At 40.9% G+C, this 13,602-nt stretch overlaps 2 protein-coding genes across 4 annotated transcripts; one reads left to right on the forward strand and one right to left on the reverse strand.

The window, feature by feature from the left end:
- The first annotated feature begins 1,347 nt into the window (after positions 1–1,347).
- Positions 1,348–10,447, forward strand: LOC101160424 (activity-dependent neuroprotector homeobox protein 2). 2 transcript variants are annotated; one of them, XM_023960162.1, is made up of 4 exons: positions 1,348–1,455; positions 2,473–2,593; positions 4,443–4,547; positions 6,553–10,447. In XM_023960162.1, exons 2-4 carry the CDS (start codon positions 2,486–2,488, stop codon positions 9,736–9,738), a joined length of 3,399 nt encoding a protein of 1,132 aa, XP_023815930.1. In that variant the 5' UTR covers positions 1,348–1,455; positions 2,473–2,485; the 3' UTR covers positions 9,739–10,447. The 2 variants fall into 2 exon arrangements, with proteins under 2 accessions (XP_023815930.1, XP_011479556.1); XM_011481254.3 differs by lacking the exon at positions 1,348–1,455 and adding an exon at positions 1,552–1,866.
- A 346-nt stretch (positions 10,448–10,793) lies between these two features.
- LOC101162615 (gamma-glutamylcyclotransferase) lies at positions 10,794–13,598 on the reverse strand. Of its 2 annotated transcripts, XM_011481255.2 has the most exons (6): positions 13,523–13,598; positions 12,796–12,860; positions 12,562–12,671; positions 12,129–12,274; positions 11,073–11,205; positions 10,794–10,956 (listed from the first exon to the last, which is right to left on the reverse strand). In XM_011481255.2, the coding sequence occupies exons 1-6, from the start codon at positions 13,561–13,563 to the stop codon at positions 10,837–10,839; spliced, it is 615 nt and encodes a 204-aa protein (XP_011479557.2). In that variant the 5' UTR covers positions 13,564–13,598; the 3' UTR covers positions 10,794–10,836. The 2 variants fall into 2 exon arrangements, with proteins under 2 accessions (XP_011479557.2, XP_011479558.2); XM_011481256.2 differs by lacking the exon at positions 12,562–12,671 and having other exon boundaries at positions 12,129–12,300.
- Positions 13,599–13,602: the final 4 nt, after the last annotated feature.

Consider the following 13,602-nt stretch of genomic DNA (forward strand, 5'->3'; position numbering starts at 1 on the left):
GCGATTGGGGCAGAAATTGCAGAAGCACCATTTAAAAAAACACACAATGTTTTGGTAACTTGGAGAACAATGCTTACCAGTTATTACATAAAGTACTCAATTTCCCCCCCTTTTTGTTAGATTGCAAGTTTCTCCCAAAACATCCAAAGCATTGACATGCTTTGGATGGCACAAGGGTTATGTGCAGTTTAGTCAAAATAAAGTTGTAGCTCAGTGTTTTAATACATTGTGTGTGCTCCAGTTTGTTGTTACCTGTCTCCTCTCTATTTTCTTACAGTGCAGGAATTCTGGAATAAACACAGAATAGTTATAGAGCATATACAGAATCAGAAAGCCAGGTTGAGAATTTCATTCATTCATTCATTCATTCATTCATTCATTCATTCATTCATTCATTCATTCATTCATTCATTCATTCATTCATTCATTCATTCATTCATTCATTCATTCATCCTCTTCCGTTTACTCCCTTTCGGGATCACAGGGCTGCCGGAGCCCATCCCAGCCACTTGTGGGCAAAGACAGGGGGCACCCTGGACAGGTCGCCAGTGTGTCGCAGGGTAGAGTGTCCACAATCACACACCCCCACACCCTCACATTCACACCTAGGGACAATTTAGATTAACCAATTAACCTATGAAGCATGTTTTTGGACGGAGGGAGGAACCCCACGCTTGCACGGGGAGAACATGCAAACTCCTGTTTGCAATACCTTAAAGGTAATGGCTCTATTGATTATGATGGACGATGAAAAAGTCAAGGATCACAAAAAACACGATCATGCCAAAAACGGAGATTTTCAAACGGTATCTGTGTATAATTTTTGTCATGCGCGTTTTTGTTTTGCTCGATTTAAAAATTGAATTTAGAGCTGAATTTTGAGACACTAGCTATGTTTGGTAAACATCTAATTAGATCAAGTTGTTAAGACAACACAACGCAAAATGTTAAAAATTATGTCAGTCTGTCTCCACTATGTTAGACAACTAACTGGTTTCCCTCTTCCATAAACAATGGACAAATAAAATCTGGCTTTGGTGGTAATATAAAGCTGTTAGTTCAGGAATCCACAAATATTTCATTACAGCTGGGATAACATTCTTCATAGCTAGCCACAGTGATCAAAATGCACAAAATTTTGGTCATGCTAGCTAAATTACCTTATAAAATCCCTCCCTTTTACACAAAACTGAACCAATATCATTGGTCTAAAAAAGTTGCCTGATATGATGTCAAACAATAGGCACCACCCATTTAGCTCATTTTCTCGACACCCTATTGGCTAGTCTCAGTCAAAAACCACGTGACTGTCAGTGGGGGCCTGCAAGCCACGCCCCTTACCTAGCTATGTGCTGTGAAACAGAAATGTTCCACTTGACATGTCTCCTTTGACATGAAATTCAGAAACTGAACACAGAAACAAAGCACTCAGGCAGTCTGGATTGATGCTAACAGGTAGGGCAGAAGAATAAAAAGTTATTTGGTGTTTGTGATGGGAAGGCTCCTATTGGTCAATTTGTGATGTATGCAAATTAGGCGTCTACGTCAGATCCTGAACTTGTGCGCCATTTTTTTCCTCAATAGAGGAAGAAAGGGACAAAAAGCTGGAGGAAAAAAAAAAAGAACTTGTTTTTGGAGTTGGGTGGTTTTCTACCCTCGTTGATATTTGACAACAGCGTGCGTTCAAATGCGTCGGTGAGAGGGACGGTGCTCCAATGAGCGTCTGTGTGCAGCTGTGGTAGCAGACGCAGCTTACCGACGTGCAGTTGTGGGCCGGCGGTGGAGGTGGAGAACATTAGCCTCCGCTGGAGGAGCCAGAGCGGCGACGACTTCACTTACGTTAACCTACGCTGAAAATTGAACGAGGTGAATATGGGTGACGAGGCTGTGTGCGTTCTGGAGCGCGGAGATGCGCTGTGGCGGGCTCAGAGACAGAGCCGGCATGCTGTCAGCGTGCTGAGGACTCTGGCGTGGCAGGCAGACACTGATGCTAGCGCGGGAGGCTGAGGGGAAAAAACGACAGAATCAGATCCCACACTTTAGATGACATAGATAGGATTACATAGATAGGATGCTACAAGGGTGTTATGGTTCCTAAGTTGGAGGAATCTGCGAGCTGCTTCACTTGCATGTCAACAAGACGCGTGCTCATTGTTTTACATCAAGTTAAGTTTATAAATCAGGTGGATATTTATGCTGTGGTTCAATAATGAACTAAACTTTCACACTACATCTTCATTTAAGTTTGTTTTTGTAAAAATGTGGTGACTGTTCCCTTTTTTCTTGTTAAATTATTATGATGATTTAAATAGTATAATTCGATTATTTTATTCTCTTTTATGCCACTTTGGTTTACAAAAAAAGAAATTTCTGGAACAAAAGAAAAAATATATTTTTTTAATGTTTGGATTATTCATATTATTCTTGCCTTATTTTATTTTTTAATTAATGTTTTTCCCCCTTTTCGTTTAGGAGCACCAAAATCATGTTTCAGCTTCCAGTGGGAAATATTGAGAAGATCCGTAAGGCACGAAAGGCAGTGAAAAACATCTTAAGTGAGATCGGCTTAGAAGACTGTCAGACCTTCCTGAAGGTATTGCGCTTCATCTTTAATAAGAATTTCACATTCTTGGGTTTGGGCTAATCTTCATAATTTATGTGTTTTTTTAAAAAACTAATAATAATGATTCCCCCCAGCGTTTATTTCCCATTCTACTGATAGAACAGTCCTGGGACAGCCAAACGAATATTTTAAACGTTTTAAATCAGCTTGTTTGGTGTGTAAGGTCTTTCATGGTTTAGCCACTCTGCCATTAAATGAACTCATTTAACAGAAATGTTCTGTGAGTTCCCGTTCAGACAAACGTCTCCTCCACTAAACATTTTATCTTACAAGGGTACATCTTTTTTGAAACCATATAAAATAAGAGAAAGTAGAATTTTTGTCTTCTTTAAAAAAAACTATTTGAAATCTCCAAAGTGTAATCACATGTGACCAGGAACATTTTATTACTTAACAGCGGATTTTAAAAAATTTGGTTTCTTTTCCATCTGTACTTATTGTCTTCCACGTCTGTTTAATATTCTTCTTTTATTCCGGTATATATTCTTATGCGTAGTTTCTTCTTAAAATCGGTTTTGTTTCTTCAATAACATCGATCTGATCAGAGGACGGCAGATGCAAATTAGCCTGTGGCTAAAATCTGGCATATTTACATTTTGATTTTATATTTATCATGCCATGTCCCTTTTCTTAAATGTATTAATTAATTTTTTGGATTAAATGGGGTGAAAGTTACAGATTTATTTTGTTTGGGTTTTAACTCCAGGAAGCAAATTTTTATTTTAATTTCGTTTAATTATTTCTTTAATAAGAGAAAAAAGTAAAGTCTGTAAAGCTAAAGCTTGGTGAATTCACTAAGGGCTCCACCAGTTCAACATGTGGTTGAGAAAAGTTAACGGTACTAAATAATTGACAGTAGGATGACAGCGGTTCAGCCAAAAAGTGATGAATTTGGTCCTTTCGGGGTTCCACAATGTTACAATTGCACCAATTCTTGCCCTTTATTTATGGTAGGGAATCTGTCAATAAGAAACGTATTTATAAAAACAAACTATGAGTACGACATTTAGTTTTACGTTTCACATGTCTGTTTTAAATAAAATTTTTCTTTGTCTTGAATATGAAATTCCCCCTCTTAACAAAGTGTCAAACACGTCACAGTTTAAGACATCGAGTCCCAAAACATTGATTCAACTGGTTCAGTGTGCGCTTTGAGCCTCATTTTTACAACTACTATAGAATTACACTTTTAGAATGTTCTTGATGGTTCCCATGATTATAAGAGACCCAAATGGGATATAGTGGGTTAAGAAAATGGATAAAAAGAATCAGAGAGCTAACTCTGAGCTAAAGTAGGCAGGCGACCATAGTAATGGTTAAAAGAAAGAATAAGAAAGACAGTTGCGTCTTCTGATCTTACTGATGTTTTTACTTTTTTTTTTACTGCTGCAAGTCAGCTGCCGGTTAGCCTTCTTTAGCTCCGAGTTAGCTTAGCTGTTTTTGTTTTATCCTCTTATTAGCCAATTTTGACAGACATGCACCTTTTTTTTTCTTTCTTTCTTTCTTTCACACCAAATGAACGGAGTGGTACATTGGCTACTCCTCTTTGGACTGTGTCTTCTGTCTTCTGGGTCCCATTCTATCTGCTGGTGCATTGTTTACATGATCAGCGGTTGAGGCCCGTCAATCGCTGCTTTCTGATCTGCTTTATCCCGTTTTCAACAGAGCTGTTGCTATCAAGATCATTTCCACGTCATGGGATCAATACCATTCTAAAAAGTTCTCATTTGTTTTAGTTGAATAAATAAACTTCAATACGCAGTTTGAGGTCTAAGGCAAGCCATGGTAGCAGTGTGAAGAGGTTTGTTGTCGTTTGCAGGATCTCGATGGAAACGCTGAGGACAACGTTGGTGCAGAGGAAGCCTTCAAGGAGACGGACTGGGAGGATGTCTCCGAGGGATACAATAGTCGTCAGCGGAAGAAGGTGGAGCTGTTTTTTTTGTTTCTTCCTTTTGCTTTGAAACCTTTTGTGTGACTCCCAAAGCTGCATTTATGTAAATAAGACCATCAAATTTCTCTTTTATAAGAATGACTCTGTTAGGCGACCTTGTTACCGTCAGTGTTGGTGGGACGGGTCCATTTCCGAACTCCTTAAAGTCCCACTCTGATCATCTCTTGTCCAGCGTTTTTTCCAACTGCAGTGTTTTCGTCTGCTCCTAATTCAGAACGATTTGAAAAGAGAAGTACTCAGAAATGTGATTTTACGCTTAATTTTCTTTATATATGTTTATATGAAGAACATGTTGAAAACACCATTTTATTTGGGTGAGTCTTTAAAAAAACAGTGATCAGCAGATATGAGTTGTTGTGAGCCATTTCCTAAAGATGTTTAACTTTTTCTAAATAAATGATGGCAAACGGCTAAAGAACATAATGATCACCTTCATCGCCTTCTTCCACACCTAATGTATGTAAAACTAGAGAGGTAATCCGTTAAGTATCTTTTGAAGACTTACTCTGATACAAAGGGTGTTTTAGTTTTTTTAGTGTGGTTTTGTGGCTTTTTTTTCTGATGGTTGTGGACATATATAAAGAGTATTTAGCTCAAAACTGCATTTCTGACCATTTCTTTATTCAAATCGTGAATCAGGAGTTACAAGGGCTCTGCTCTGTTCTACTTATAGACGACCAGATCCATGTACGTCTTTGTTTTCCTCGTCTGAGCGGACATCTGGCTTTAAACTGTACGGCTGGATAGCTTCAGTATTGCTAGATCTTTTTATTGCACCGGTAATGTTAGCTAGGTGGTGTGAGGGGCTGTAAGCTAGCGAGATGGATGATGGGAAGCGAGGGCGGGCTTAGTCCGCACCAGCAGTCCAGCCCACAGTTCGGAGACAGATTTCTAATGGAACTCCTGCTGCTCTGCAGACACTATGTTCGAGAAAACGACACACTTTATTTATTAATTTTTAAGATTTTGGCTTAAAATGGCACAATCATACCAAAACAAAAAAAACGCTGGGAAAACTTTGAAAATAGATTAAAAGATTATTTGAGTGGAACTTTGATGAACCTTGTTGACCTGCTGCTGCTTTGTGTATCTGTGACTTTAAAACATGTACTTTTCAAGTTTTGCACACAAGGGCAAATGATCCAGCTGTTAGTTTTTTTGTTTCTTTTGGTTAAAAAAAAGGTTTTAGTTGCCATTAGAGTAACCAAAAGCATTGCATGTCTGAAAAGTACCTCCTGTCAAGTAACATTCCTCAGCTATAAGCATCTTTATGGTCATATGCCCTCTTCATGCCAGCACTACAACAACACAAACATCCATACAACAACACAAACATCAATGCAGAACTCCTGTTTTCAACTGCATTTTTTGCTGGCCTTTTTCAAAGAGCATCTCACCTCTGGTTGTCAATGAAAGGCAGACCCAACATTCTTCATTGTATTTTGAAATTATTATTATTATTATTACAGATTAAAGGAATAATTATATATACAGTTGCAAAGCTTACACAAATAAAATCACTGGCAAAGTATAAAGTTACTCTTTTTTTATTTTATTGTTTTAGCTTTTAAGTAGCAAACTGAGGTTCTTGGATTTTAAATAAAGTTTTTCATTTATGCCATAAAATAGAAAAATCCAAAAATCTCACTCAACTCTGTTCAGCTGAAATATCCCAAGAAATCAAACAATTTACAAAAGTTTAGTAACTATGGAGGATTTCCTGTTTTTACTTACTATTTTTAGAATTATTAAATGCCCACAGTTTAGAAGAGAAATGTTTTTTCTTCTTTGCTGTCTTTGTCATTTCTGATCACTGTTACTTATGTAGAAATAAAATATTCTGTTGAATGCCAAAGAAGTTTGACAAATAAAAAAATCGCCAATTCAGGTTTAAAAAAAAAAAACAAAACTCTTAAATTGTTTTTATCTTCTTTTAAGTGATTGAAACATTTGGTTTCTCTTTTTTTTTTCTGTGTAGTGGCCCTACCGCTCTCGATCCCTTTGCTGCAACCTGTGCAAGTATTCGTCGCAGAACATCTACAACTTCCGGAGCCACGTGTCCCGCTGCCATGGATACGTTCAGTCCTTCTGCGCGCTGGCGTCCTGCTCGCAGTGCCTCTTCATCGGTCACCCCAAAGCCGTCAAGAAGCACATGCTCTTCTTCCACTCCAAGCTTCCTATAGCAAACGTGCAGCAGAAGGAGAGTCCCAAAACCATCTTTCGCGGCAATGAAAGGTATCAGTGTCGGAAGTGTGCATTCCCCAGCTCGTCCATTTTCGCCATCAAGAAACACATTATTCTCAAGCATCTAGACCGTTTGGCAGAGAAGTACATCGGTTATAGGGTACACCAGCAGCTGACGGGGTCTGTAAAGATCTACTGCTGCAAGGTGTGCCAAGTGAACACTGGAACTCTGGACCAAATGTTGCATCACATGCTCGTTGAACCCGCACACTATGCAGTCAGCACGCAAGTGCAGAGTTTGATGTACGAAAACAAAAACTATAACATTAAACCGACGCCCAATGGGAACGGCCTGTTTGTGACATTCCCGAATATTGTTCCGAAGCAACAGCAACCTCAGGTGATCAACAGTAACTCTTTGATCTTACCAAGTAACGGTCAACCTGCAGGTACAGTCGTGGCTTTGCAGCCGGTGCAAGGGACCACAAACAGCACAACTCTCATCTGCACCCCGGGAAATAACCAAACGTTTCTTCCGCCTCAGGCGTCCGCACTAGTCCAGCTCGCCAGCGCGGAAGCTAAAGGTTTGCTGCAGCCTGGAGCCACCATTGCCCTCCGGGGGCCCGTACCCCAAGCATCTCCTGTGGTGCTTCCTAACGTAACGCTGAATGCGGCGCCAGTGAATTTGCCTCCTGCTACAGCTCAACCACAGCAGACTCTACAAGGACAGCAGATAGTTCTTCCATCGGGGCTGCAGGGTACTGTGGCGGGTACCGGGCCCAGGATCGGGAGCGGTACGGGTACTTTGTCAGGAGGTTTGACCGGGACAGGTAGTTTGACTGGGCTAGGTAGTTTGACTGTTAGTTCAACTGGGAATTTCACTGGGACTGGGGTTCCATCAGGAAGTTTGACTGGGACTGGGAGTTTGACTGGAATTGCCAAACCTGCAGCTGTGACCCAAAATGCGCCAACAAACCACATTAACCTCCAGGGTACTATGCTGACCTCGCAGTCCCTGCTGAGCCACCTCATCCCAACCGGGAACAAGGTGAATGGCATGCCGACGTACACCTTTGCCCCACTCCAAGCGGCGGGCCCCACGTCTCAGAGAACTACTCCCCTCAAGCCCGTCGGCCAGACGAGTAATTTTGCCCCTCAGACTAAGAAATGGATCACTTGCCCCCTCTGCAATGAACTTTTCCCTTCCAACGTCTTTGACATGCACATGGAGGTCGCACACCCCACAAAGCCCTCTGCATCCAAGTCCGAAAGTCTGGCCGCCAGGGCGGCCTTCCTGAAAAAAATGCCAGACAAAACGGTCAAATGTCTAACATGCAAAACTCTACTGTCAGAAAGGAGCGTCTTCCAGCACCTGCTGCACGGCCTCAGCTGCCTTTACTGTTCTAGCATGTTCTTCTCCATCCGACAGCTTACCGAGCACATAAAGCAGCACAACCCCTCCAGCAAAGCATACTGTGATTTCCTGAGGCAGAGGTACAGGGTCTACTCCAAAAGCACCGGAGGGATCCTGTTCCCTTACTTTGACGTGAACACCACTGCACCCAGAGAGGTCCTTGGGGACACAGAGGTCAATCTTGCCCTGGTTACAAACTCCCTGGACCTGATATTTTTTAAGCTGCAGCCCAGCAGCCAGCCTGAAAGCTGTCCCGCTCCGGTCAAAATCAGCAGCGCAAACTGTCCCTTCTGTTGTGAGAAGTTTAAGCATCAGTCCGATCACCTCCAGCATTTGAAGCAGAAGCATTTCGTCGCCCCCACCATTCATGCAATACTCAAGACGGAGGCGTTCAAGTGCATCTACTGCAATGGCGTCTACACAGGCAAGGTCACGCAGCAGGCCGTGATGCTTCACATTCAGAGATGCAGGTGCTCGCCGAAGCCCCCGGCACCGCCGCCGCAACCAGTGCAGCCGCTCAAGCCTGCAACGGCGCCGCAGCAGATACTGAAGCCCGCTCAGCAGCAGCAGCAGCAGCCTCTCCTGAAGCCTGGTCAGCAGCTCGGCCAGTCTCATGGGCTCTACTTCCTCCAAGTGCCACAGGGGATGACTGTGGCGCAGGCGCTGGCCCCCGCCCGGGTCGTTCCTGCTGCTCGCCCCGTGGAGCCTCCAGAAACCGAGGCCGAGCGGCAGTCTCAGAAGAGACTGGAGGCTGCTCTGAAAGAAGCCATGGAAGCAAACCGGCGAGAGCGAGAACAACGGGCTGCCATGCGCAAGAGGCAGCAGGAGCAGGAGAGGCTCTTCCAGGAGAGGCAGCTGCCCCCGCCTGAGGTGGAGGTTCCGAGCGACCCGTCGGTCAAGCTCGCCTTGGAACCAACTGTGGCGGAGCGCCGCGGCAGCGAGGAGCGCAAAGACTTCATTTCCAAGTACTTCAACCGGAATCCCTACGCGACCAAAGCCGAGATGGAGGAGCTGTGCAGGAGGCTGTCCGTGAACAAGGGGGAGGTGTCGTCCCTCTTTAGCAAGAAGCGCAGCAAGTGCATGAAGAGTCTGAAGAGAAACACCGCCGTGGTCCTCTTTGGCTTCAACATGACTTATCTGAACAACGTTAAACACAACCTTCTAATCCCAGAGCAGAAGCCGTCCACCGATACTCTAGATCAAACCCCAGCAGATCCAACAGAACCGCCGGCGCCACCTGCTGAAGCAGCAGAGCCGAGCAGACAGATAGATGAGAGTGGCGCTGATGAAGCTTCAGCCCCTGTAGATGAAGAGGCTGAGAAACTTTCTGGACAGAAAAGCGGCAGCGAAGCTGACAGAACCGCAGAACCGATGGATGCGAGTGGCACCGAGGTCTCAGAACCTGTGACTGAAACCAAACCTGACGGGAATCCAGAACCGCTGGAAGAACGTGAAGCCGAGGTTTCAGAGCGGTTGGGTGGTAACGGAGAGAAGGATCCAGAACCGATGGATGAAGGTGGAGCTGGAACACTTCCAGAGGGGGATCAGGCGGAGCCAATGGAGTGAGTGTAGGAGCTTGGGAGGACTTTTGGGACCTAAAACTATTATAAAATGCGGACTCAATAAATGGCTCTTTGAGTTGGTGGTGCAAATGTTCATCAGTTTCCACAAATTTTGTACATCTGAGAGCATCAGCTACTGTTCCAACCATCACCAGTGCTTTATTTTCCATCAGAAGGATGTCTGTATCCTTATCGGCTGAAACATAAAATATATTAAATAATCTGACTCTTCTGCTTCAATAGTAATGTCTGATTATCATCCTTTACTCCAAAGTGGCAAATTTTTCTTGATTTTTGCCTCTAATTTAAACCCCATTTGTGTAAAATTGTGTTCACATGTTTAGAAGCGATTCATTTCAAACCTTTGCTTTATGAAAGAATTTCTATAATGTGCACAGCTGATTACCTTTTCTTTTTTTTAGATTCAACATTTAGCCCTTAACCCTTTGGGTGTTTCCTCCTGTAGACCCGATTCTTACGAGTCCCCAATTTTTTTTGACTGTGAAGTTTGCATGAAACTTTGTTTTATTTACCGTCTGAACATCCGATTGTGCCATTGTGAAGCCAACAGAGGTCATGATCCACGCAGAATCTGAGTTATGGCTGTTTATTGCGTTGCTCCTACTCTTCTGACCAGTGTTTTTGTACTAGTATTTTCTATAACTACTAGAGTTAGAAAGTAAAACGAAAATAAACGTCAGCATCACTCTGTCCATGATATTATATAAAGAAAGTTTTCTGTACATCATTTTGTTTATTTTTATGATTTCAATTTAAGTTTTGGCCTTTTTTATTTTTTCAGACATAAATATTTCCAGGCCCTTGCCTTGTTGTGTTAGAGCATCATCAGTCATGAGATGAAACTCCTATTTTCTAGGTCTTTCACCAGCCTGATGAATGACATCACACTGCCATTTATATCACAGTGACATGGTTGTCATATTTTCAATAAATGGTAAAAACAAATGGAAACGTGGAATTTTTCTAATTGCTGCACTGAAGAACTTTTCTTTATTTTCGGGTAAATTGTTGAAATTTTCTCTCCGGTTCCATGTTTGCTTTTTTTTTTTAATATAATTTTTTTAAACTTCCTGGTTTTCAGTTATTCGATTTTAATTTGATCAAGGATGGATGGGCCGCTGTAGTTGTTGGTTTGAATCTCCTCCAGCTTCTTCTGGTATTCCATGGGAAGGCCACTCCTCCTTGCACCCATACACACTACCTATTTAAAAACACAAAAGGCAAAAAATAATCTGTTATTATATTAATTGTTAATGTAATGGATGGCTTAAGCCGTACTGCTCAGGTGTTTGCAGATTCTGGATCTGGTTTGCTCACCTGTTTGTACTGAGGAGAAGGAGGACAGGGATGGAATCCATTCATCTGATAGGTCCTACACAGGATCACACCGTCATCCGTTTCTACTGAGACCTCCTGCGGCGAGTAGATTCCAACGCTCACGCCTTCCTGGCTGAGAAAACCCAGTGAGGGGTCAGATAAGTGCTGTAAAGCTTTCCAGAACAAAAGTCTTTCGGGAGCATTCAGACACGGATGATTAAGTCAAAATGCAATATGTTTTTAGTTTGGTGAAAACAGCACAGTGTTTCTCGACTGGGTTTGATCATTTTTTAGAGTTTGTCATTAATCAATGACATCTGTAATGCCATGGAGAATGATATGGAAAAAGCAACGAAGATGAAAACAAAGACTTTCCCAAGATATATGTATTTTATTCAATCTTGATGTGTAATCATATATCCCCGAAAATGCACATGAGAAGTCTGTATTTGTACAATTACATTTAAATAAATAACTTTTTTAAATGAAAAAAGTACAACTTAGTTTTACAGCATCATACTTTTTCTTTACTGTGAGTAGAATAGAAATGAAAAGCCAGTACTTTTGCAGAGCTGCACATTTCTTTTTTACATTTTATTTATTTATTGTAAAATGTGTTTGTTTTATGTTAGCGCTGCACATAACTTGGCAAATAACAGAAAAAGGTCAACATTTGTATTTACAGTAAACATAGTTTGGCTTTGACTTTACATCTATGATAAAAAAACCTCAGCTTCTTCTCACAAACTGCTGGAGTAGCAGTGAAGATGGAAGTGATGTTCAGCAAGGGTAAACAAATGTTTTTTCTTATCTTTAAAGAACTTTAATCTTTTATTTCAATTTCTTAAAATGTTCCTATTTATACATTAAACACAATCAAAGTTCAATCAGTGCTTAAAATATGATTTAGTACTTGATTAGTTTTCTTGTTTTAACCATTTACTTTTAATTTTTACAGAAGTAATTATTTGGAAAACTACTTTTACTTAAGTAATATTATTGTTTAGTAATGATACTCTTACATAAATGTATTTTTTGTTGGTGTCTGCGTCTCACTTGTCTAAACTTGACAGATGCTCGTTGCTCAGAGTCCAGATGACGCCCCACACCTCCGCGCCCGGACACGCTTCAATGGTGGCCGCGCCGCCGTGCCACTCACTTCCGGTATGACTGTCCGACAGGCCAAAGTTCAGTTTATAGTCCTGTAGGCACAGGGAGGTATAGGAGCCTTTGCAACAAGCAGGCACTTAATTATTACTCAAATGTAGAATCAATTCATTTTTTATGAAAGAATATGCCTTTACTGGAATAATAGCATGTAGAACGACTTTTTTAAGCCACTAAACTCCTCTCTATAGGTACGTTTATGTTATGTAAGGAGGATAAAACCGTGCGCCTGCTTGTGTTTACTGTTTATTTAAAATGATAACAAAAAACACAATGAAAAAAGGAAAATATTAGGAAGAAATAAGAAAGAAAAAATACAAACCTTAAGACGACCGATAGAGAAAAAAGTCGCGGAGGGATTTGCCAGATGTAGCCTTTCTTTTAACAAGTTACTTCCAAATGCAAAATACATAAAGTGGCCTGAGGATGAACCTGACATATTTAAACTTTATAAAAAAATAACTCAACGAATAATATTTTTAATTGTAAATCCTCCTGCAACAATGACAGTAAACATTCGAGCCAAAAATGCTAGTGGGCAGTCGTATGTTCCTACCGGGTGTTCTGTCGAGTTTTGCCTGTCTGCTGAGTGGAGGTTCATCCGCGGGAGCGCGCAGAGCACTAAAAATTAAAAATTGAAAAAACAATCTGAATTGATTTCTACTGTTAAACAACAATATAAAGGGATTTTTGTTTGGTGTAAAACACATTCATTTTTTTGTACAAAATTAAAAATGTGCAATTAGAAGTAGATAAATCTTTATTTGACCATTAAGACTGAGAAATATTAAATTAACTACTAAACTCGGTACTTACTTAGGCTTAATGTCAAATTTTTTTTAATGAAGTTTGTAAAGAAAAAACTTCTTTAAATCTGGGTCAATTTCGTTCATTACTTTTAACTGTTAAATTGTAAAGATAATTTAAATGACAAACAACTCCTGCCTATATAACCACATTTACTTTAAATTCAGATTTCAAATAATTGTGAACGGTTAAGAACACATTTTAAAAACACGTAACTTTCTTATTCATATTTGATCTATTATAGTTTAAGCTGATTACTTATAAAAATATAAAACAGTTCATCCCTTTGTATCAATCTATTAAATTAGCCATAGCTGCTCGACGACGCAGGTTTTTCTTTAAACAAATCAAAAATAATTAAATGTTCATAATCTACCATAGAATATAACAAAACTAATTTTTCCAACGTGGATTCACTTTACTCGGTGGTTCATGCTAATCTTTAGTCAACGGATTAGATTTAGCTGTGCACGCACCTTCTGAGCTTCTGCCGATCTTGGCAAGCAGAACTCGGCATGACACCCACACTTCCGGTTGTTTTCCGGAAGTACTTCCC

This window comes from Oryzias latipes, chromosome 11 (genome assembly GCF_002234675.1).
Source record: "Oryzias latipes chromosome 11, ASM223467v1".
In the NCBI taxonomy this organism is placed as follows: domain Eukaryota; kingdom Metazoa; phylum Chordata; class Actinopteri; order Beloniformes; family Adrianichthyidae; genus Oryzias; species Oryzias latipes.